Source organism: Chelonoidis abingdonii, chromosome 17, assembly GCF_003597395.2.
Source record: "Chelonoidis abingdonii isolate Lonesome George chromosome 17, CheloAbing_2.0, whole genome shotgun sequence".
Classification (NCBI taxonomy): domain Eukaryota; kingdom Metazoa; phylum Chordata; order Testudines; family Testudinidae; genus Chelonoidis; species Chelonoidis abingdonii.
In genome coordinates, this window is record NC_133785.1 from 28643306 (window position 1) to 28666065 (window position 22760).

The window sequence follows — 22760 nt, forward strand, 5'->3', positions numbered from 1 at the left end:
AATTAATGGCTTTATCTCCCCACACCACATCCCTGTTCACTCCCTTGATGTTCAGGCCTTTTGAAAGCATTGATCATATTTTCTTGTACCTAATCATAACAACTTACAGTGCATTTATAATACTGTATAATGTACTACGATGGACAGTAGAAGTAAGGCAGAGTAATGACTTTAAATGTGTCTCTTGTTGAGACATTCTTTGTTTTTCATGGCTTGGATGCACCACTTTACACCAGCTGAGGATTTGGCCTTAATTAACAATCAAAAACAAAATTCCTGACAAAAATGTAAGAGCAAAAAAAACAGATGTGCTGATCACAAGTTAGGCATTTGAAGAATACATCAAGTCAAACTTTTATTAGCAAAGTTGAATTCCATGTATAATGAAAATATCTTTTAAAACCATACATGTACATACGCATGATACAAACAGCAACTACAGTACAAACACATTTTTCTAAACCTTAATAAATTTATATTAATATTCATCTAGTAAAAAAAAAAAAGGAATGGTGTGAACTTAGTACCACATTTGTCTTCATCTTTTCACATGAAGTAACAAAATATCTTGTGTAAAATAAAAAATACAGTATGCTTTGGCTCATACCCATATATTGGTTCCTGCATGAAAACAGAATTACTGCAGATAACAAAGCTTGATATGATAGGCAAAACTTTTACATGAAAGAGATGGTGCTCAAGTGTAAACATGTATCATAGTCAGGAGATCAAAAGGCAAACATGTATATGCTTTATTCTGAAACACTAAACATTAAAAAGGTGCCTTTGAGGGCATGATCTTTTTGTCAAGTTAATGGAATTTCTGCCAGCAAGCCCTAACAATGATTTCCCTTCAATTTCTCTCTTCTTACATGGTTGTTATTTAAAATAATTGAGATACACTATATACAGCATGTCTAAATATCCTTTTTATTTGTATAACTATGACTACATGATTGAAATTACAATGAAATGTCTCTTCAGGTGTATACAAGGCTTAGAATAAAAGTACCCAATTAACTAACATTGTTTTCCAAAACTATGTGTAAAATTATTGTCAAAAGCCTGGAAAGAAGCACCCTCCTCGTTTTTATTTAATTCACTTGGGGAAAAAAATTCTGATCCTGCAAACTTTTATTTACATGAGAATCATTGGCTCACATGGTTTGTCCCATTAGGTCAATGGGAGATGGGAGTACTCATCTGAATAAAGAGTACTCATAAGGCTTTGTATGATCAGGCCAAAGCAAAGTGACAAATCGTTGAATCATTGCATCATATTGAAAACTGACCTACAGAAGATATGATTTTCTATTAATTATATATACTAAACAACCTAACTACTATAATTTTAATACATTTATTAATGGAGTTATATGATGGGGTTGCTGAACTGAAACCCACGACTCAGCAGGTCCCTTCCAGTTTTGTAGTCTATGTTCCAATATATTGATTTATTCATAGGGGAAAATAACTTGTCTGTTGTCTTAATTGGAAGCAGACACATGACCAAGACACTTATCTTGTATTAGAATCCAGTTGCAACCTTAATTCAGCCTTCGTGTGTGTACGTATTATGATATATATATTACATGCTCACATGGCATTTTTTTCACAAGACCCCTGTCTCATTCAGTGTGTGCAGTTTTAATAAGAAGTTAACGTAGGAGGGGTTTTTTGTATGTAACAAATGAAAAACCATTACAGATTTCCAAAATGTTATTTGATTAAGAGGATTTCAAGCACTACTGAAAAATATCAGAAATACCTGTGCTCTTAATTATGGTACTATATTTATGGTGCTAATACTTTAAATGCAACGTAAGTGTCAAAAATCCTCCCTCTCTACAGCAAACCCCACTGAAACGAATGGAACTGGCCTGCTTTGAACAAAAGGAAAAACTGGCTCCAAAAATATAAATTGTTTTGCTTTTAAAATGACATCTCTCTTGGAAGCATATTTTAATCTTCTGCACATTCCAGGATATAAAGTAGACATAATGGTGCCTTTAAAAAAATCCCTGCTGAAAAAAAATTACTCAAGAAAGAGAATGGAGCTAGACAGAGACAAGAATCTCTGGGAATTTCAGACATTTGTTTAATATTCATTGGGCAGAGTCCTAAAAAGTCAGTGCACATTTAAAAAATTTCATTGCACATCTTTTTGTCACAGTGTGATTTTTAGGCCCTGAGGAATAATGAATCACAAATATTAAGATTTAAGAGTCTGAATAAAAAAAATAATAGAAAAAGTACTCGTACCGACACAGATGAATAGCACATCTTAGGAATGTCGTCAGCAACTTTAAGCTACAAATGAGCAAGTGATAGCACAGGATGTTTATTCATTATTTGATAAGAGGATGGCCCACTAACATGGTTTGAAATTTGTGTCTGTTTAACATAGATGTTTCTGGGACTATGACGCCAGTTAAACCAAACAGCCTGTAAATGCAAGAAAAATGCATATCGTTGCTGACTTTTAATGAGCCATATCGTGCCTAATGTGTGAGCAGAAATCCAAACTTGCAGATGGCAGTGGCCCACAATCCTAAAAGGTTTGCCCCTATAAGAGGTCCAAACCCTTTGCACAGAGGAGTAGCTATGGGGAGCAGAAGGAGAAGGCAGATTCCTGTAATTGAGTTCTTACCTAAGACACGCTAATACCCTACCCTGGACCTTTCCCTCCTCCATAATCAAATTTCTCTCTGAGGATTTTGTGCCATCTACAGAAGTTGGCACAGCAGTAGGGGAGAAGAAGAGAGTTTCTGGCTTCTCAACGGACCATTAAAAACAAACTAGAAAGGCCAGTAATTTGTGGATGGGAGCAGTGGTAGTTAGGAACTTATTACTCTGGCTTGCAGGATAAGGCAACTAGGGGCCCTCCTTGTCCTATTAAGAGTTTCTTTAGAGGATGGGAAGAGAAGACGAAAAGACTAAATGTAACATTTACAAAATCCAAGGCAATAGAACCATTTCAATTTTTATTTTTAAAAAAATATATCCAGTGGAAATAATTGAGAAGGCAAGGAAACTGTCCTCTACTACCCAAACATTGCAGCTATGTGCTAGTGCAGAGCACCCTAAAAGTGAAATGGATTAGGAACAGACTAGCAACAAATTGAAAATTGTAACACAAGTCTGGTCAATTCTCAGATTATTTCACTTTCAGGTTCTCATGCACTAGTGTCAATGGGCACTCATCCTGTTGGGTAATTCGGAGTAATCTGGAGTCCTGAAAAAAGTCACCTTATGTGACTTGGAACAGGATGTAAGGTTTCAGTTTCCTGCTAGACGCCATGTGTGTGAGATTCTTTTTTCCCCCCAAAGCTGACCAGTTCCTTTTCAGTGAACAAGTTGAATTAACTGTATAAAGTAAACAAACACTGCAATAGTGAGACATTTGTCAAATTCTCCCAGCTTTAGGGATCTGACCTGCTAATAATACAGGATATTGTGCTAACTATTTTAACCTATGACCATATCATACTCCTACAAGCCACATATAAGTAGTCCAATTGGCCTTTATTCCAAATAGATGGTAGATTTAGGGACAGGTTTTCAAAAGGATTCAGCACCCAACAGCTCCATTGTTTTCAATGGTTGTTGAGCATTTTGAAACTCAAGCTGCTTCATTTAAGTACGTGAATGTGAGCTGGTTCCTTAGGTATTGTATAAAATTAAAACCAGTGTTATAATTATAATATAATAATGTGCATCGTGGAGCTATAATGTTGTAATTCTGGGTCTGAGCCTGCAAACCCATACGCATGTGAGTAGTCTTTATTTAAACTATATTTCCATTGAAGTACTTTCAATGAAATCAATGGATCTATTTGTCTAAGGACTACTCATGTATAAAAGATTTTGCAGGAATTAGCTTTTATATAGTAAGATTTCTCCTTCTAACAATGGCTGAAATGTATTGTAATTGCAGATACAACCATTCAAGAAGAACAACATAGAACTGCAAGGAACATTTGCACTGTACTGAAGTTAACAAAATACAAAAGCAAAAAACAAAAAACATTTTAAAATAATTGGGAGACAAAATATAAAAACGCCAAATGTGCACAGTGCAGCTTTGCTGAGTTTGTAATGGGAATGAGTAGCAAAGAAAAGAACAGCTCCATTGGAAATTTTAAACCTTATTCAGTAAATCATATAGAAAAGAAACTCTAACGTAATCCAGTTTTTGAAAAAGAAACAATGCAGGATGTGAAAATAATTTTTTTTTAAAAAAATACCTAAATATTCAGGGTTTATTTTTTGGAGAAACAATGATTTTTTAAGTATTATCCAAAAGAAAGAGGAAAAGCTAATCTACGACTGTTTTATACCCAACTTGTCCCTCTTTTTCTACATAGCAATACAGACTCATGCTAGGATCATTTCTCACTTCAAAATAAAACCAGTCTGTGTTTTCAGTTATGTAAATATTAATATAATATGTACAAGAGAGACCAGGTGGATTGTCTTTTATTGGACCAACGTCGTCTTCTGAAGAACTCTGTGTAGTTCAAAAGTTGGTCTCTTTCCCTAACAGAAACTGATACAAAACAAAGATATTACCTCACCCACCATGTCTCTCTAGTATCCTGGGACCAACATCACTACTGCAAAATTGCAAATAATATGTACAATGCATTCCTGAAATGTATGCTGGCATACAAATATACAGACAGAAGGCAGACAAAAAAAAGTTGTTTAGAAATGCAGCTTTCAAGGATCTTGGGAGGCAGATTCAGGTGGCCTTTTTAGTAGACCTGATCCTGCTTCTTTGACACATAGAATAGATGTGAGATGAGCCTCGTTATCCTCTGCCAAAGGAAAACTAGTGTAACTGAACTTGTTTAAGGAAAGAGTGACAGCTACTGAAGAGAAGATATAGACACCAGATCAGAACCTGTTTCTTTTGAGAGCAAGTTTGAGATCAAATTATTTTTGGATAAAGCTGTTTCTCTAAGTAATTGCAATAAGCTGTAGCCATTAATTCTAGAATTACTTAAACAGACTTTCTTTTTCTTCATGAACATTAAATAATATATGGAATGTACTTCTATAGTGTTTTCAATTATTTTTTCTTGGTGTTAATTTTTAAAGTAATCTCCCTTCTCCCACTCCGACTACCTTCTGACCTCCACAATGTTAAGGTCATTATATATTAGGGAATACTGGATGTAAACGTATATACAAATGACAAAGCTTACATGAAAGAGAAAGTTATATAGAGAAACACGTAGGGTAGCAAGTAACTATATACATATGTAACACGGAGAAGCTGTGGTTTTGGTCAGACTGAGTGGTATATATTAATCTGAGAGTATTATTCACCTGTTCTTTAAGAATGAAAACACCTGAACAATCAGGACTGAGGAGTCTCAAAAATCATCTTTTGATAGCAGCGACTAATTCCCATATTACCTGGAGGTTGGGGTCCTGACTGATTCATTCTGCAACCTACTTCTGATCATATATGGTAATAGTTGATTACTAGTCAAGATAAATAAGGAAATTTGAAATTAATCATTTATGTTAATATTTTATGCATGGAGAGGAAATGTTGCTGTAGAACTTCCAGTGCTTTCGACTGATCCTTTTTCTTTAGATCCAGCGTAAGCGCCAATAAATGAACCGTCTTCATTAAACATCCCTTGGTCCCCTTCTCCATAATCTACCAAACTATCAGCACTTTCTGTAGCTTTAATGTCCCCGTTAAGTGACTGGAGGCTGCCTTTGAGTGGCTTCTCATCGCTGTCACTATGAAATAAAGAAAAATCTTCCCAAAATCTAGCTTTGTATTACCATTACAACAGCAATTGTTCATTTCCTTTGTCAAAATAAACAGATATATTGAGGGAAGAGGGAATCAGATACATTTTGATTGGGATACAGTTTCAAAACATTGCACAGAACACACTATTCACTTGATTTGAGGTCAAGTTAATGGATGTGGTGCAGCTAATGCACCCTACTCTGTGCATTGTTTGCATTTTGCGTTGTTTGTAATGTTGAAGTTAGTGGAATAGGTCAAAAACCAAAACAAAACAAAAAATGCAAACAACTGAAAAGAACGGATGGCAAACAGTTCTTAGTTTTCCTTTTTTGTCTCCTTTCCTTTTTTTGCCATTGAAAATGGAGGAAAGGGAAAAGAGGAAACGCTGAAAACCAGCTCTACTGATTCATCATCATATCTTATTTTGTATCTTAAATAGAGGCATAAAGAGACTGATTTTACAAAACAAAGAGCCATTTGTATTGCCCAATGCAGGGTCCATTTGTTTCACCTAGCCTTTGAAGTGGGGTAAGTGGATTGAGGTAAAGGCTGATGTTTGGGGGTACTGGTATTTTATTGAGTCCTGCTGTTTTTTGGAAGGGATAAGGATTTTGTTTTTGGAACTTTAAATGACTGGCATGGTGCTGGGTGGGCACTTTTATTTATTCTAAGTAATAAATAAAAATACATTTTGCATATCTATCTATTTTGCAACTGCACAGTCATAATCCACATTCACTCCCTGTGACACTCTGTTTCCATCTAGGGACGACTGGGCCACGTTATCGGGGCTGATGAGCCTGATACAGCCGTGGGTATGAGAGCTGAATCTCTTCTGTTTTCAGATGCAGAGGTGCCAATCTGTAACGCAGCAGTTATTGCACATGCCATAATGTATGTAGATCTTGACTCATCTCTGAAATATCAGGCCCAAACCTCGCTTCTTCATACCATATTCAGTACAAAAGAGCCCATCATTTCATATGCTCTAGAATTACTTGGGAAGAATCTCCAAATCTGTTTTGGGCTGCTCTGGCTTTGCACTTAATTCACCACTGAGCCTTCCCCGGTCCCATGCAGGGTTTGTGGCTGGATTACCCCCATATATGGTTAATCCCCAGTTGCAGGAATGACCCTTATGTTGGCAAACTACACCTAAGGATTAGTGAGCCACAAAGGCCCCAGACTCTGGATTTGTGCCAAATACAACCTGAGCAGCCCAGAGCTCTGGGCCATTCCCTTTGCAGCAGAGCTGGTTAAAAGATCTCCCAATTTTTCCATGACAAAGGGGACAATTATTCTGCAACATTTTTCACAAAGGATCTGTTCCATTTTTCAACTAACTCCATCTTGATAAAGTGATGGAGTATATCAGAGAGAAGCCTGTGTATATCAGAGAAAAGTCTTATAGACCTGATGGGAAAGCATAAAGCCTTGTTTAATGGAACCTATCAGCATCATGGCTTAATTACATATTGGTTATATTGTCACATCTCCAGCCTCAAACTCTGAATTTACATATGTATATGTGGAAATGACTCAATGAAGTATTAAAAGACACCTAGTGTTATTTGGCAAAGCTATTTTTAACAAATTTATACTAATCTATATTAATTAACATCCTTTTTTATTAGGCATGGCAAAAATAGTAAATAAGACACAACACCTAATTACTAAGAAGCAGTCAAAAGAGGCAATTTACAATGGGGACCTTTGTAAGGCAGCTACAAAAAAAGTGTTGGAAACAGTGAAGTCTAAAGGAAAGTATCTTCTGACTAAGGTATTCCAGTGGAAATGGCATGGGAAATCCCAATGAGCCTATTATTGTATATTCTGGAAAGCCCAGCATTTCCTGTCTCAACAAAGCTGGCAGTTTGTCACAGAAGTTTCCTAACTGCCACAAGATATAAACAATATTACTAGAAATTCTTATACTATTAGAAATGGACAAAGAAGCAATAGCATTTTTTAGTCAAAGACATGATGTTACAAGTTTAACTGGAATCCCTAAGACATTAGGCAACTGGGACATATTCCTACTCTCATTTATGCCAATGTATGCCTGGTAACTCCACTAAAATCCATGGAATTCCACTGGCTTTACAGTGAAGAAAGTGACAATAGAATATGTCCATGTGCATTTCTAGGATATCTATGCCTCCTAGAAAGAAGCTCATGTCCAATGATGATCTGAAGTAAATCATCTTATGTACATATCCAAACACAAAATGGTCAAGACTGAGATACTCCAGTTAGATGGTTCTATTGAAGTGATTTAATGAGAACCAACAAATGAATCCAACTTACCGTGGTTGCACATAAAAATTGAGTAACTTCTGCACAACTTCACCAAATTACCTCTCAAAATGTGAATGTAACGGCACTGCCTGCTGGTTACCCCCTCACATTGCAGCTCTAGGAGCCCAGACAGCCTCAATAACCCAGCTGTCTTCTCACTCTTGCGCCGTATCAATGGTATATAGAGACTGTCACACATTGGACTGTTCCAAGACGAGATATTCAGGATAGGCATTAGACCACAAATTTGCCCCTCTCAGACTAGCGCTTTGAAGTCTTAAGCATCTCCTCCAAGATGTGATCAGCACTTTTGACTGCAATTGACTTCGTGGGAGTTGAAGTTAGTAGGGACCTCATAGCAGGTGCTCATAGTACCATGAGATCACCTGCTATTTTGTTGGGTAATCAAAAGATACTAGCCTGTTACTTTACATTAATCAGTCTCACTCTATTGACTTCAGTGGGACTGAAGGTCGTTAGAATCAGGAGATATAAAGATATCTCGAGTATGTTTTCATCTTTCACGAAAAAAAATAACCAGAGAAAAATAGAAAGTGGATGTAGATACTACAAAATCTTCCAAATTGTTGGGCTCAAGACTGGGCTTCTAAGCTAGTAACATAAAAGTTCAATTCTGCCATTCTGACTTAGCTCATACTATTACTTAAGTTATTAGTAATGTTGACTGAATAAGGACGTAAGTAACTGGCCCCAAAATTTGTCTCTTCATAATCAATATACAAATATACAATATGTCTTGCTCATTTTCCCAAATGCAGTATTTGTATTTCTAGAAAATACAAGCTGGAGTTGGGGGTGAAAGTTACTAACCACATGACATTCTTACCTTTCTAAATATCTGTCCCATTAGAAGGCATTAAAAATTAAATAAAAATGAAATTATGCAGGAAAAAACCCTTATCCTTTGTAAATAATCTAGTATACATACTGGATTTAGCCAGCAACATTTGTGTTTTAAAAGCTAGTTAACCAGTATTCCAATATGGTTCATACAATGATGTATTTTCATATGTAATGTAAATATATAATGTAATTAATTAGCCTTATTAGTCTTGAATGCAGCCAAGTGTAACTATTGTACTTCTTATACAGAAACTACTTTACTAATATTTATTTGCTATTTTCTGTCTTTTAAATTTTTCTCTTCTTTTGCAGAATGAACAACCCTCATGTTACTAAGGGCCGAATCAAAACTCATTGGAATCAATGACAGTCTTTCCACTGACTTCAATGGACTTTGGATTAGGCCTAATATAAACATTATATAACAATATATGTAAAAGGTGCTAAATAAAAAACAGATGGAAAAATAGGACTGCTCCATCAAAGATTACCTATATCATAACTTGGGTGGATTAAAGTGTTCTGGATATATCTTTACATTCATATTATCATCCACTCCCATGGGGTTTGCTTTGAAAACGAAAACATAGTGTTACTTGCATATTATAATAAAAACACATCAAATAAATACTTGTGAAGATATTGGAAAAAAAGCCCATTTGATATAGTAGATCATATTTACCTATATTCCCCAAAGATCTCATCTTTAATTGATTGAGCTTCAGGATCTGGATGCAAATCCTCTTTTTCTTTCACTGTATATATGAAAGAAAGAATAGCTCTGTTCACCATGCTGTTTCATGTATCATTTTTATTTTTGGCAAGTTCTATGGGAAATCTGTCAATCATTACCTACAGCTGGAGGGCAACAACTTTAGTTAAGTTTTGCATTGCACAGAGCAGTATATTTTCAAGAGGTGTAGAATGCAGTAGCTGCCTAATTCCCAAGGACCCTAGTCAGAGTTTTGCCACTAAATCCTCGTACATTGCTTTGAAAATGTAGCTCCTACAATTTCTTTTACTAAAACACATTTCTTTCCTGTGCAATTCAGGCTCTATCTGGAACCATAATGTATATTTAATTATCACACTATTTAGTTGGAATATGAATTTACAAACTGGATCGTTGGAAAAAAGATTTAAAGGTGCATCTAGTCAAATATCCTGTCTCTATCAGTGGGTAATTCAGGGTGTTTCCAAGGAAGGTGTAAAATCCATGTAATTTTTTTACAAACCTAACTGTGCAGTACCATGTGGGAAATTTCTTCCTGATTTCTGCTGATGATCAACATACATACAGAATGGCATATTACAGTCACTATTACTTTTATCCTAGCTAATTTAATTGTGGTTAGATTTGGAAAAAAAAATCATTGTGGGCACACAATTATCAGAACTGGGTATATAAAATAGGTAACTGCACATGCAAAAAAAAAAAGGCTAATTAGAGGATTTTAGTCCAATAAACATGTGCAGCTCTAGTAAACATATGGACAAGATCTTTCAAGGAATTTTGGTCTCAAACTCCCACTGAAATCAATGGAAATTAGGCAGCTTAAGTAATTTTATAAAAATCTGGCCCTGTGTGTACAAGTTAGGGCCCCAGTCCTGCAACTGGATCCCCTAGCATGGTCCCCTGTGTTTGTATAGTGCTCAATGAAATGAAATAATAATATATTAGCACAACTACTGTGAAACAATAACATATAGGGCTGGATTGTAACCCTACCTGAGTAAAGGGCAATATGTAGCATTTAACATTATAACCTGTGAGTATAATGAAAATTATTGTAGTGTCTAATACAGTGGTGGGCAACCTGCGGCCCATCAGGATAATCCGCCGTTTCTCGCAGCTCCTAATGGCCGGGAACAGTGAACCATGGCCACTGGGAACTGCAAGGAGCAGTGCCTGTGTATGGTTAACATCAGCACAATGGCTCGTGGCATGCAATCAGATTACTCTGACGGGCAACTTGTGGCCTGAGGGCCGCAGGTTGCCCACCACCAGTCTAATACTACCAAACTACCACAGCCTTTAATTTTCACTTCCATATCTCTTACTACATTTCTAATATTCCTATTATTTCATTTGGAATACAAAATATGGGGAAAAATGGAACAGAGATTTCTAATTGCGCAGCTCCAACAACCCATGTAATGCAATGACTAGATCTAGTCAAAGGACATTTAAGGAGTCACAATTCATATCAAACTACTGACAACAGGTGAATCTGCCTGGGCATAATCTCAAAATTTCCATGTGAGAGACTCTGGATGAAAAGTGACCATCTATCTATATGATGATCAACTTGGTGCCCCTACTCACTTCAGTGATACAGGATCATGGCCTAAACCTTCCCTGTTAGAAGTTGCTTCCTGAATCACACGTAAAACACCCTCACTAATGAAAACAATGAAACCCATAGGGACACTCTGGGGCATAGAACTCCTATCTTTCTAAGCAGAAAAAAGTTATTCGGATGTTAACCAGTGACAAGATTAAGGAGTCTGCTCTACAGCCTTAGCTAAGAGCCATGTGGCTTTTAGCTCATGCAGTAGAGGCTTATGCTCTAGAGGTCACAGGTTCAATCTCGCTCACCAACATCCTGGGTCTGTCAGTGTTACGCTGGCAGTACACAGCGCATCCATCAATCTGCTTCCCAATGACCCCCTCACAAGTCATCGAGCATTCTGGGAGCAGAACTAGGAGTGGGGCCATATCCCAGCCCCATGGAGATTCTGAGCAGTGCAGCAGCACACAAAGTAACATGGGGAGGATGTTGTAACTCAGACAGGCTCCCATGGTTGTCTCAATTACACCAAGGAGTCCCGGAGCAGCCCAGGATCAGGAAGGTTCAAAGGTGGCTTAAAGCCATCATAGTGCCTCCTCTGGAGTGAGTGTTCTGTGCTGCACCTCTTACAAATGGTGCACCGAATCTCATCAGCTGAGTAAAGGTTTACTAATATTTCTTTAAATTCACTCAATGTTATATTTATTAAAAGTCTCAAATACAAATTTTGTATTTCAGTTGGTATAAGTTCAACCACTGGGGACTGAAGGCAAAATATTGAGGCATTTCCACTTAAATAAGAAGTTATTTCTGTGAAGAATGACTGCTATTATCGAAATATCTCAAAAAGGACAACAGAGCCATTTACCTGAGTATTTTCCTCCTTTATTTCTTTTGACAAAGCACATCGTTAGCAGCACTAAGGTAAGCAAAGCAATGGCACACATCAGTCCAATAAACCAGCCTTGGGTGGAAATTCCCTCATAAATGCCGGCATAAGCTTTGTAAAAGGAGAGAAGTAAAAACATTTAATGAGAGGAAAATAGACTATCCTAACCAAAACCCCACCATTTAATATTTTCTGAACTAAACCTGAATCACACCAAACTATTGCTATTTACTGCTTTACTGATTTCAGTCTAACATTTTCAATGTAAAAAAGAAAAAAATACAGGACATAAATAATAGGTATGAGGAATAATGTTCACATTTAAGTAAATAAAGTGTCTGCAACATAACATATAGAAGTAATTCCAAAGGAGTATTGGATTTAGAGGATTAATGCCAAATAGGAAAGTTGGACAGAAAATTGATAGTCTCTCATGCAAGCAGTTTTTGGACAGAAATAGAGTTAAAAGTGTTCAGGATACATGCAAACTGCTCAGCTAGCCACATTGAAGACGTAAAACGTAACAGCACCTACCCTATTAAAATGGCATAGTAGCTAAAACCTGTAAATAATATGTACTAGAAATTATTTACGTGTCATTATTTACTACTGGGAAGACAAAATACAAGGCTAAATTGAAAAATGATGGGCTCATTCGTGCTCCTATTGAAGTAAATGGCAAAAAGATGCTAAGATTTCATTTTCATTGCACCACATAATAGGTAATGTCATTATTTCTTGAAAAATTAAAAATAAAAAATCTTGTTTTATCACAATGGATTTATCACCCTAAATGGTTTCATATCTCACCTCTCTCCCTCGTCTCAATTACATCTTCAAAAATGCTATTGTTATCAACCCAATTCTTAGTCACTAGACGAACTGTATATTCAGTTCCGGGCTCAAGTGCCTCAATGGGGTGAAACTTTTGGGTGGGATTTACTGCTTCTGAAATCTTCCTGATCCCTTTACCTATGAAATGTACATAGTCAAGTCACATTAATTAATTCTATTAATTCAATAGCAGGACTCTGAAATGCACAGTTACAAATTATTTAAATAGCAAGTGATAGTAAAACAGCATACATGGATATGTTTAACATTTGCCTTTGAATAGTTTTTAAGGTAGACAAGAAAAAAAAAGTAGAAAAGCATTTTCTGTATTAGCTCTTTGATATTCTGCAGGAAAAAATCAGTGTCAAACTAAATAATCCTGAGATTTATGAAGGGTTTGTTTTAAATTTGAAGGATCAAAGTAAATATTGAAGGAATGACATATAGGACTATAGATCTGCTTTAACTAATCAATGCTTAATCAAAAAAAAAAATACAACTGAATACGGCCTGGGTTTATTTACACAATCTGTGGCTTGATCCACCTCCCATTGAACTGAAGTAAATGGGACAAGATTGAGGCCCATATTATCCTGAAACAGATTATTACTTCTCTCATATGAACAATTACACTGGGATTTATACTCAAATTTTCCTTAGACAATAAATCTCCTTGTCTCCCTTTATTTCACATTTGTACTGAAGCTATAATAAAGCTCTCTTTTAGGTATACCTGAAGTTTTCTTTCAAATGGATTTTCACATACAATCTTTACATGCTCTAACTGATATTTATTTATATGAAAAGTATTTGCAGTCAATTTTTTTGCTGTGGGTTTCCAACAAAGTCAGTCTTGCACTCCTTTTGCTTTCAAAACTCTCCTTGACATGAATAGCTGTTTTACCTGAATCCAGGACTGCAGGATAAATGGTTTATTATGTATGCTTTTAAAAAAAAAAGCATTTAATGCTAATTGCAAAAGGAAGCAACGTTATTAACTCCAGTGAAAATAGCAGGATTTGCCCTCATCCTGGATACAGTATAGTATAAGTCATACTAATGAATCATAACTGTTCCTCTCTTTCAGGATTTTAAGCAGTAACTTTTGCTAAAATTACACAAGAAATATAAAACAGCACCCACATTTAGGGCCTGATCCAAAGTCCGTTAAAGCCTACAGAAAGGCTCACAATCATTGATGTCAATGGGCTTTCAAATCAGGTCTCAGTAGAACCGTGCCCAGGTCTAGCGTTAGACACCAAAGTTTGGAGGAAAGCATTAAATCATATGCCTTTTTACTTCTGTTCAGTTGCTTAATTCAGTTGTCAACATTCTAAAGTCAACTAATGAAAAGGATCTTATGGTTACTCATACATACAGTATAGCTCAAAAACTGCTTGACCAATTTGCGCTTATAACACGGACAGTAAAGCAATGCTGATTACTAGTGAAACTGGTAAGCAAGCAAACAAAAAAGCTTTGAGAGATTAGCCCTTCTTGATAACTGAAGGAAAAGAAAGAGAGATTAAGAGTGGAATAGACATGGTTAATAATACATAATATGAACATAATATGTTTTCCAAGGCAAGTATACATATATTTTAATAAGTACTTAAATTACTAGACCACTGGGAATCAGACAATTAGAATAATGCTGATGGTGAAGCACAGTGTATTAGCATAACTTAATCCATCTAGTGGTACGTTTTACAAAATGAACTACGGTACATGTGGCTGAGCTATAATTTTTTAATTAAACTGCAAATTAAGCAACAAGACATTACAGGTAAATTTTAATTACATTTTGTAAAATCAGGATGTCAGAACAATGTGTTTCATAAAAAAGCTACTCATAAAGTCACAAGAAATAAAGCTCTTCTGTGTGAACTTTAATCCTGTTGGTCAATAAATGCCATAAAACACATAAAGATGTCAGCCAGACAAGGTAGTCATATACCAGTATGTATGCAGCATAGGTCTGATCTGGTAGCTCTACTCACTGAGATCATAAGCCTGCAAACCACTTAAACTTGTCCTTAACTTTAAACATGCGAGTGGCCACGTTGAAGTCAATTTCTTTAATGCCATGACTCACTTATTTAAAGTTAAGCATGTGCTCAAGTGCTTTGCGGGATCGGGTGTTTTGCCTTATTGGGATGGTCTGATTGGGAACAAAGTTTTACACCATGAGTTCTGCAGGACCTTTGATATTTGGCACCACAATGTTGCATAAAGGATTTTCTGTATCCTAAAATGTAAGATAGGAGTCCAGTGGAGATTGCATGTGTGTGATTTCTTTCCATGTAAATCTGGTCTGTATTATAAAACTAAATACTGTACAATACCCATAGAAAAGAAGTAATGGGTAACTAGGGAAGGATTGGTAGAGGGACTAGAAAAATCCTGAGGGTGTGGGGTGGGAAACAAAGATATACTGGTAAGGAACTGTTTGCTCAATATACGAAAAGGTCAGTGTGCAGCAGAAATTAGCTTCAGAAAACTGAGAGCAGTTAGGTTAGGTTTTTAATCTACAATACAGGAAGTAAGCTTTAGTCATAAAAATATACCACCAGCATTTGTCATCTTCCCACTACTATTTATCAGCCATATCATGGGATTCACATGAACATTAAACACTGAACTGCAATTTTACAATATTCCTATTGGATTTAGAGATTTATGAGAACAATGGAACATACTTTTTTTTATTTAAGCCTATGGAATAATGGGAAAACAAGATAAACTTCCCCTAAAGACATAGTATAGTGCTAGTTCTCCAAAAGTTAGCACATCTGTTATGAAACTCACTTATTAAAAAAAAAAAAAAGATTGGGAATCTTACAGTTGTATAATAATTATAGGTAATATTTTGATTTATAACAGCACCTGTTTAAATACATCTGCCTGAAATAAATGGAAAGTTAAACTACACTTTCATCAGTTTTCCTCCACTGAATGGCTATTAAAAGTGTATAAATATGCATCATAATTACAATCTACCTTCTGGGCTTTTGTATTCCAGGAGGTAGTCTGTGCTGATTGGGAGAGATCTTTTTTTAACTGGTAATTTACAATTACCGTCATATTCTTAAAATCCATTAGATGAAAATTAATAGGCTATCCTGCTTAGCTTGACACCCAGGCCATCCACCTTGACTTTTGGGTTGTTGGACTTTTGGACACAGCACAGAAGAGAGGTTAGCTCATTTTGTCTTACCACCATTTCTGTTTCTGTCTACCTTTTGCTCCTGGCCACAATTTTACTGGCTGTAACAGGTGGGAGAGGTGTGATTCTATTTAACTATAGAAAGGATTCACTAAGTAATGCTTGTGATGCTTAGAATAGCAGTAGATGATCACCCGTGCCCTGGTTTAGGAAAAGCTCCTCTGTACCACCAGGGCTTGCAGAGTTGCTCCCAGTACATGTGCAGATCAGCAGTGTGGCTTGAGAGGGCAAAAGGCTGCCTGATGAGTTGTATACATGATGGTGTAGTGGGGAAGGCCTGTTAATCAGTTTGGTCATAGTTCAAGAAATGATTCTCTCCATCAGGATGTTATTCTGTATGGCTAAGAAAACTGTTTTTAGTCTTTCAGACTGTTGGGTGGCAAAAGAGAATTGAATAGGATCACAGCTTATGTTATGAGAAGCTACTATCATGATCTTGAGAGATGGCATAAGGGTTAGTATTCTCAGGCTGGGATTTCACATAAAGCCCAAGGGAAGTAGGTGCCCGGTTATCATTGAATTATAATGAGATTGGAACATGTAACTTCCTTAGCCTCCTTTGAAAATTATAGCAATAGTTACTGTTTCATGTGCATGGATTTTTCATTAACATTTGGATTTTTGTATACAGTAATCATTGTAACATACATAATTCTGTATCTTGTCAATGCTGCAAATCACTGGTAGCTCTGGATAGTATAAAAATTGGCAACAAAGATTGTTGAGTCAGATGCCAGGATATCAGAGGGGGATTAAGTTCTATTTTTTTAAGAGTTTCTTTCCTTTTAAAATATATATTAGTGTCATGTTACATATCATTTCAGGTGGCTAATTACACGTATAGCAATATTGATCATCAGATTTTGTTCTGTCAATATTTTTGGGGCAGTTTAAGAAATGCTACATGAATAAAAAAGGTAGAACTAATAATCATTTTGTAAAAAGAGACAGCCACATTCTTTCATGGAGTTAAGCCTGAGATAAGCCCATAATATTTAGTCAACTCTCTCTAAAATACAAAAAAAAGCTAAAAGCTAAACAATGTTAAATCTATAAAGTCTACACCTAAGTTCACAATTATCACAGCAGAGAAAAAACTGCTGATCCTAAATCACAATTTGCTAATCTCCAATCATTCATTTTAACATTAAACTGAAAATATAATTTAACTTTGAAACTTTACTTTTTTAAAAATTTATTCTGCAATGTAATGCAAATATTACAGAGGCAGTAATTTCCTCATTTTGATCTGAGTAAAAATTCTCAGATCAAAATGATCCCTGTTTTACATCTAACCTCCCTCCTGCCCCTCCCCTCAAAAAAACTTTCTAACTCTATGATGACTGATTGAATCATTTCTCTAGGTGACTGAAAAAGAAACTCGAGAACCCATGGCAACCCAAAAGCATTGGGAAAAGGATTTCTGTAGAAAAGGACCTAGGGGTTACAGTGGATGGGAAGCTGGATATGAATCAACAGTGTGCCCTTGTTGCCAAGAAGGCTAACAGAATTTTGGGCTATATAAGTAGGGGAATTGCCAGCAGATTGAGGGACGTGATCATTCCCCTCTATTCGACATTGGTGAGGCCTCATCTGGAGTACTGGTCCAGATTTGGCGACACGCACAAACAAGAAGGATGTGGAAAAATTGGAAAGGATCCAGCAGAGTGAGCAACAAAGATGATTAAGGGATGCTGTGAGCACTGACTTATGAGGGCTTTAAGGAGTTGTTAAAATGTGTATTGGGTAGGGTTTTTGTGCGTTGCCTTGGGGAGGTCAGACTAGACATGATCATATTGCGTCCCTTTCTGACCTATGGTCTATGAGGAGAGGCTGAGGGAACTGGGATTGTTTAGTCTGCAGAAGAATGAGGGGGGATTTGATAGCCACTTTCAACTACCTGAAAATGTTTCAAAAGAGGATGGACCTAGACTGTTCTCAGTGATGGCAGATGACAGAACGAGGAGTAATGGTCTCAAGCTGCAGTGGGGGAGGTTGAGGATGGATATTAGGAAAAAAAATTCACTAGGAGAAGCACTGGAGTGGGTTACCTAGGAAGGAGGTTCTACCACCTCCCTAAGAGGTTTTTAAGATCAGGCTTGACAAATGGCTGGGATGATTTAGTTGAGGTGGGTCTTGCTTTGAGCAGGGCATTGGACTAGATGATCTCCTGAGGTCCTTTCCAACCCTGATATTCTTTGATTAATTTCAAGTGCAACTGTGAGTCATCTTTTTCTAGTCATGAAAGGCCTTAATCTGAGCTTTTGTGCAAATGGAGTGTTCCCTGTGGTTCTCCATGACTTTTCCATGCAATTCAGTAGGCACAAGTTCTGCACAGTGTTTTATCAACCACCTGTACAACCACTTCTTGTATCTCAGCTGGGTTTTGCCACTAAATATTCATTTCAGTTAGAATGCTGATTTAAGAAATCTTTCTCTCTATTGACTGTATATTACATACTGGATTTAGTTCTTAGTGCTATTGCTGTTAGGGTAGTGACATGCAGGGTATGAATGGGGCGTTATATTTGGGGCCTGCTCCTTATAGACCATTGGTTAATAGTACTGGATTTGACCCTAGACACACACATTGCAGAGGAGAACCACATTTTAAAGGAACTATCAAGAAATGGCTCCTTCTGACTCAAGAAGGCTCTGGTCTAATGGGGAATTCTCTCCACACCAGGACATGCAATGACTACAGAAGCTGCTCCAGCCCATTGAAGGGTAACACAGAAGATTGTCCTTCCCCAGCCCAGCCTGTTCATTTCCCACTTCCCTGTGTGCTGTGATGCAGAAGTTCACCATGGAACTGTGGAATGAAGATACATTGGGGACCTGCCATTCTTTACAGGACAACCTACACAACCTACTCCCAAGGTTAAAATGCATAAATTCAATGGTTTTCAGATATAATGGAAAACAAATGAGTATTTACTTTAATACAGCTATTATAAAGTCAGGTCAAATATGCCAGGAGCCAGACATGACTGAATACGTATCCACAACCCACCCAGATATCTGTATTTCTCTGGGACAGTGTATTTCACAAAGCCCACAATGTAGCCTGTGACAGCTTGGTATGGTAGAGTAATGGGAGCTATAGAAGCCCTAAAATAGATAAGAGAGGTGCATCTTTTTTCTTTGAAAATGGAGCACATTGAATATGGGAATCACAGAGACAAAATAAAACCGGAGCCTATGATGTTATTTTATGGAGTCTCATTCCACAGTAGAACCACACTTTCAATCTGCCACTTTAAATCTGGGCAACTTTAACTGATATGCTTTGACTTTTGAAAACACTCCATTTTTTGAGAGACTGCATAACTTGTTTAATTGAGATAGTTACACATTTTATCACCCTCTTTGTATTTTGCATGCCCTCCATTCCTAACCTCAAAAAAATGAGAAAGTCATAGAAACATGTGTTCCTTAGCCAAAGGGCATAGATTTTGCATACTTTAAATGAGTCTGGACCAATTTAGCCTTCAGATAATTGCATAAAATTCCTCTGGGATTTCAGTGTAAGCTGCAGAGCTGTATCTAAAGGATGGACATTGGTACTGTTAGGTGGGTCTCATTTAAATTACTTGAAAAATTTGTGGAATAGGGCACAAAAGTAACAGCAGAATAGGACCCTTAGAATTTACAGAGATTATGCTGTTCTATTTGATGTGCAATCTGCTGCTCTGACTTTTAGTAGAATCCCTTGCTGCCATTGCCAACAAAATCTTTTGAAAGAAAAGAAAGAAAACATGGGGAAAATTAAATGTCAAAATTTCTATTTATCATGTTTCCTAGCCATATGTTACTGACAGCGTTACCAACAAAGATCCTTTTAAAACCTAGCATGTTACACAGGGTTGTGCAAATTAACAACAACATCCTAAATGACCAAATGGAGGACTCCTGATCTCAGCAAAGAATACAAGAATAAACGGCTAATGAAGTAGCACTTTATTTTTCTGGGCTTCAAAATATATATATATATATATATATATATTTTGTTGTCAAAAACAAAGTCTAACCCATTTTAATCTGATTCTCTAAAGTTCTTTTTTTTCAAGTTTCCCATATTAATCTCATCTAGCAGGCAAAAGTCACACTTTCCTCTTTAATAGTATAATAAACAGGCGGGAACAAAAGGATGCTAGAATGAGGCCCTTTATTTATTGGTGCAGATTCTGCATTGCCCTGAAATAGCTGCCACGATACAGTGGTTGTGGAGGGACATTATGGTGTATGGTGGACTTGAGTTAGGTCAGTGATAAGAGATCAGTTCAGCCTTCTGATTAGTATTAGTATATAACCACAGCCAGTTACCTGAGGGAAAGACATGTGGTCAATAACCGAGCTAGGGTTGAGTTGCTCACTTAAATGAAATAAGTACTGGTCTGTGATAGAAAACCTTACCTTCATCGGTTGGGTCTGGAGGGCATGCTTATCATTCTGCAGTTCTTGATGATGGGAGTCCGCTGAACTACAAAGAGAGAATAATAGAAGTATTTTGCACCTTCGTATCTGCCGGCTCTTTAAGAACTTTCTGAATGATTTCATTAGCAGGCAATAATTTTATTGTGGATTAATTTAGATATGGAATGGCTTTGAGCGCAGATTTGGCATGGGGCTATTCTTGGTCGTGGGGTTGAGGGCTGATTCAATGGAATAATAAATTTCTCTATTGACTGGCAAGTATGGATGGGATTTTTCTGGGAAGTTCGAGTGACAAGTTGTGTGTGTGTGTGTGTGTGTGTGTGTGTGTGTGTGTGTGTGTGTGACAGAGAGAGAGAGTGAGTGAGTGTGTGAGTGTGTGTGAGAGAGAGAGAGATGTAATTAAGTGAACTGTTGATTTCATCATTGGGAAGGCAATCTTTGACATTCTGTATGGGACGCAAAAGTGGAAAATGTGTCTTTAGATCCATGCATGGATTAGGAAGGATTCTGAGAGGCATCACATACACAACCAGGTCTTTATACATAAACATTCATTAAGGATATTAAGGATTAAATTCATGTGGAAGAAGACAAAAGGAGACGGGGTGTCTCTGTTTCACAGATGGGATCTTAACCACTACTGTGACTGGATCATTTTTTGCCAGGAACTGTGCTTTGGCTTCAGCACCTGAAGAGACTATGCAGGGTGCAAGTCAGCTAAGATATTAAGTTACATGGTTACAATATGTCATCAGTGTTAAAAATCATGAAGCCAGGCCATTTCTGTTTATCACATTCTCTTTGTCCTTTGCTGTGGTATGTCAAAAACAATCATTGTTGATTAACATCTACGAACTTGTTTATCGGTACAGTAGAACTTCCAGAGTTGCCGAGCACAGTGGATTTTATTTCAGTTGGATGAGACAGTCTGGCTTGTTCTTTTAATTTTCTTGCATGGGGCATGGGTCACTTGCTGGAGGATTCTCTGCAGCTTGAGGTCTTCAAACCACAATTTCAGGACTTCAATAACTCAGACATAGGTTAGGGGGGTTGTTATAGATTCTGTGGCTTGCATTGTGCAGGAGGTCAGACTAGATGATCATAATGGTCCCTTCTGACCTCAAAGTCTATGAGGAGGACAGCAAGCAGACTACAAAGGTATTTCACTGGGTTAGTTCATGGGAAAATAATGCTATTTTGGGGGCAAGTGCACTACTGTTAGCCTTATGTTAATCTTCATTTACGGGATTCCCAAATTCTGCCCTCAAATGACAACACATGGCTTCCATTAATATTTCTCGAAATCCAAAATGTCCATTTAAGGGCAGAATACGGCCATATAATATTATTGAAAACAGATTTTTGTTGTTCTCCAACTTCCTGTTAGTGATTACTAAATGTAAGCTGCTAGTTTCGGTAAAAATCAGCTAAGATGTTTGGTTGGTTGAAGCTGCTGTTTAGTGACATGGAATAGCTAAACTTTTTTTTTTGTGTTTTTGGAGTACCTGGGTTCCTAAATTTAAAAGTTCATTGATTGTGCTAAGGCAAAGCAAATTTAAAAGCAAAACAATTTCCTCTAATTAGAGAAGAAAATGTCAAAGCTGGAATATTCTCAATGGATTTTCCATTATCATTAAAACTCATCATTAAATTATACCCCTATTAACTTACTGCCTTCTGTTATTGTTAGTCCTTCTTCTGTGATTGGTTTCCCACAGCCTTTTATAGTACAGGCCCTCACATAGAATTTATACTTGGTGCTGGAGCTCAGATTTGAAAACCTCCAGCTGAAAGTCGAAGGGTTTGTAATATTGACGTCATTCAGTGCTCCAATCTCATCTGTCTCATTTACTGAAAGAGAAACAATAGAGTTCAGTGAGGCATGGCAGCTAAACGTTACCAAAATGCAAATGTGTCAAGAAAGCTGATGGAAAAGATGCAGTTTACAGTAAGTAGGAAGGAGGGCAATTTAAATAAATGTGTATCTTACTACCCTGATACATTAGTGAGTCTTCAAATGGGATTTACCATGTCTAAATCAATCAACTACATGATTGGGTATTATGATAGCTGAAAAGGCTCTATGATTTTAGAGGTTTAGTTACTGAAAAAAGAGAAAGGTCTGACTTTTAGAGCTATGCAAAA

At 36.8% G+C, this 22760-nt stretch overlaps 1 protein-coding gene across 5 annotated transcripts in view; it reads right to left on the reverse strand.

The window, feature by feature from the left end:
- Nucleotides 1-1544: 1544 nt before the first annotated feature.
- The window catches only part of CHL1 (cell adhesion molecule L1 like), a 193696-nt gene continuing 172480 nt past the window's right edge, over nt 1545-22760 (reverse strand). For 3 of the 5 annotated variants that reach the window (XM_032794614.2, XM_032794612.2, XM_075073096.1), the window contains 5 exons: nt 22287-22466; nt 12929-13090; nt 12098-12229; nt 9621-9693; nt 1545-5760 (listed from right to left, as the gene is read on the reverse strand). In XM_032794614.2, coding sequence (XP_032650505.1) covers nt 5544-5760; nt 9621-9693; nt 12098-12229; nt 12929-13090; nt 22287-22466 — 764 coding nt within the window. In that variant the 3' untranslated portion in view covers nt 1545-5543. Of the gene's footprint in view, nt 5761-9429; nt 9509-9620; nt 9694-12097; nt 12230-12928; nt 13091-22286; nt 22467-22760 lie in introns of all 5 variants that reach the window. The other 2 variants (XR_012657127.1, XM_032794616.2) reach the window with 2 other exon arrangements.